General features: G+C 53.2%; 1 protein-coding gene across 1 annotated transcript; it reads right to left on the bottom strand.

Moving 5' to 3' along the window:
- Window positions 1-393: 393 nt before the first annotated feature.
- Window positions 394-975, bottom strand: MSGN1 (mesogenin 1; the record flags this gene model as incomplete). The annotated part of the gene is made up of 1 exon (XM_080710962.1): window positions 394-975. One exon carries the CDS (start codon window positions 973-975, stop codon window positions 394-396), a length of 582 nt encoding a protein of 193 aa, XP_080567088.1.
- Between the last annotated feature and the right edge of the window lie 976 nt (window positions 976-1,951).

Genomic DNA, 1,951 nt, shown 5'->3' with positions numbered 1-1,951 from the left:
TGTTAACACTGGACCTTGGACAAAACACGGGTTTTAGTAAGCAACAGCAAAACGGCAGGAACAGGTGATGTTAACCAATTTATATAATTGGATAAAGAGTATATTTAGAATGTAGTAACCCTGTAGAATACCTTGGACTGACACAGAAGAACAAAATATCTATCTGTTGGCAAAAGATGGTAGGGAGACTGGAAGCGAGTCTCTCTTATCTGGCAGGTGTGTGTCCGGGTCCCCACAAGTCAGACAGGAATCCCCTAGAATCGCTCAGATCAGATTTCCATACTAATTCACACAAATAATTCTGGGGCCGTTGTCCCACGAGATGCTCTGGGTTTCTAAAGCTCCTCTTCTGCCCTGGGGACTGCAACTGATCAGATGCCCTCCAGCCGTCACTCACACACTCTGGGGCCTGGGCTCCCGGCCGCTGTTGAGGAGGTCTGTGAGTTCCCGGATGTACTTGATGGTGTACTTGAGTGTCTGGATCTTGGTGAGTGGCTGGCCCCGCTGGCTGTAAACCGGTGGCAGGTAATTCCGCAGGGTGTGCAGGGCATCGGCCAAGGTCCTCATCCTCAGCTTTTCCCTCTCGCTGGCCTTCCGTCTCCGCTGGACAGACATCTTGACTTTGGTGCCTTTCTGGGCCTTAAGGCCACCAGCGCCCTGTAGGTAGGCAGGCTGGAACGCTAACATGTTGTAGTCCACCTCTACTAGGCCACCGGTCCCATGGCTGCCGCAGCCTTCGCTGACCCCGCTGCCGGCCCCGTCGTGCCCACAGGGCAGCCCAGCCCCAGCTGGACAGGGAGAGGAAGAAAAGGATTCCAGTGAGGGAACCGGGGAAAGGCTCAGGGTGGGGGAGCCCTGGCTCAGCTCGAAGGGCCTGGCCCTGGTTTTCCAGTCCCAGGAGGAGAGCAGGCCAGGGCTGTCAGAGGAGTCCAGGCCATCCTCAAGGCTGAGGAAGGTCTCCTGCAGGTTGTCCATGCCCCGAGACAGCCGCGGAGGGAAGGGAGGACTCCCTGGAAATTGAGGAGGCGAGTGGTGCCGACAGGCCCGGGAAGGGCTCCCTTTTATGACAGTCAGGGAGAAGGAATGAAGTGGGAAAGAGGGCCGGGTGGAGGGAGTTCAAAGGAAAAAACCAAGGACCGAGATGGAAAATGAACTCCTCAGGTGTCACTTTCTTCTCATTGATAATTAGCGTCTTCCAGCTAAAATGTCTTTAAACAGAAAGGCCTCCCAGAGAAGAAAAAAGGAATTATCTTGTTGTAACTAAACCAATTAAGGCTGCATAACTGGACTTAGCATCGTCCTGTGGAACTCATTAATGAGGGCGCCAAAGAAAACAAAGGTGGGCATCTGGAGGGAGGAGGGGCGGCCAAGGGCCCTGGGGGAGCAGAGCAAAGGGCCCGAGAGACCTCTGAGGCCCTCCACCCAAGCCGGGGATTGCAGCGCAGATGAGGTGTGTGTTGAGGGCGGGCATGGTCCCGGGACAGGGAAGCCCCTCCGAGCTTTGGTTCACTCCTATATCAAATGCAAACAATACCAGCTCCTGTTTCCTGGGACCCTCGGGAAGTTAGCACACCGAAGGCTCACCGTGGATTCCCATTTCCTTCTTTCCTTCCACCTTGGCCAATTTCCCCAGGATCTGTAAAGTACACTCAGAATGACAGAGGCCGCTCAAGTAGGCCCAGAGCCTTAATGAGCAGGCAATAGCCTTCAAGAAGCTGAGAGCCCTTCTTGCTTTAACTGGGCAGATTTGGATTCCCCCATAGCAAACAGACGCCAAAAAACAGAAACCTCCTTCAAGCCAGGGAGTTGGCAAAAATATCTGACATTTAGTCTTCTGAAGAGTTTCTTTTAAAACCCAGTTGTGGAGTCACACCTTGCTTTTTGAAATGTATAGGAGAAGTGTGAAATTAACAAGGGAGCCTGTTTTCCCCCACCACAGCTTCAAATGCAC

Source organism: Muscardinus avellanarius (genome assembly GCF_963383645.1).
Source record: "Muscardinus avellanarius genome assembly, chromosome: 15".
Lineage (NCBI taxonomy): Eukaryota > Metazoa > Chordata > Mammalia > Rodentia > Gliridae > Muscardinus > Muscardinus avellanarius.
The sequence above is the reverse complement of the archived record's forward strand: the minus strand, read 5'-3'. Positions and strand labels throughout refer to the sequence as shown.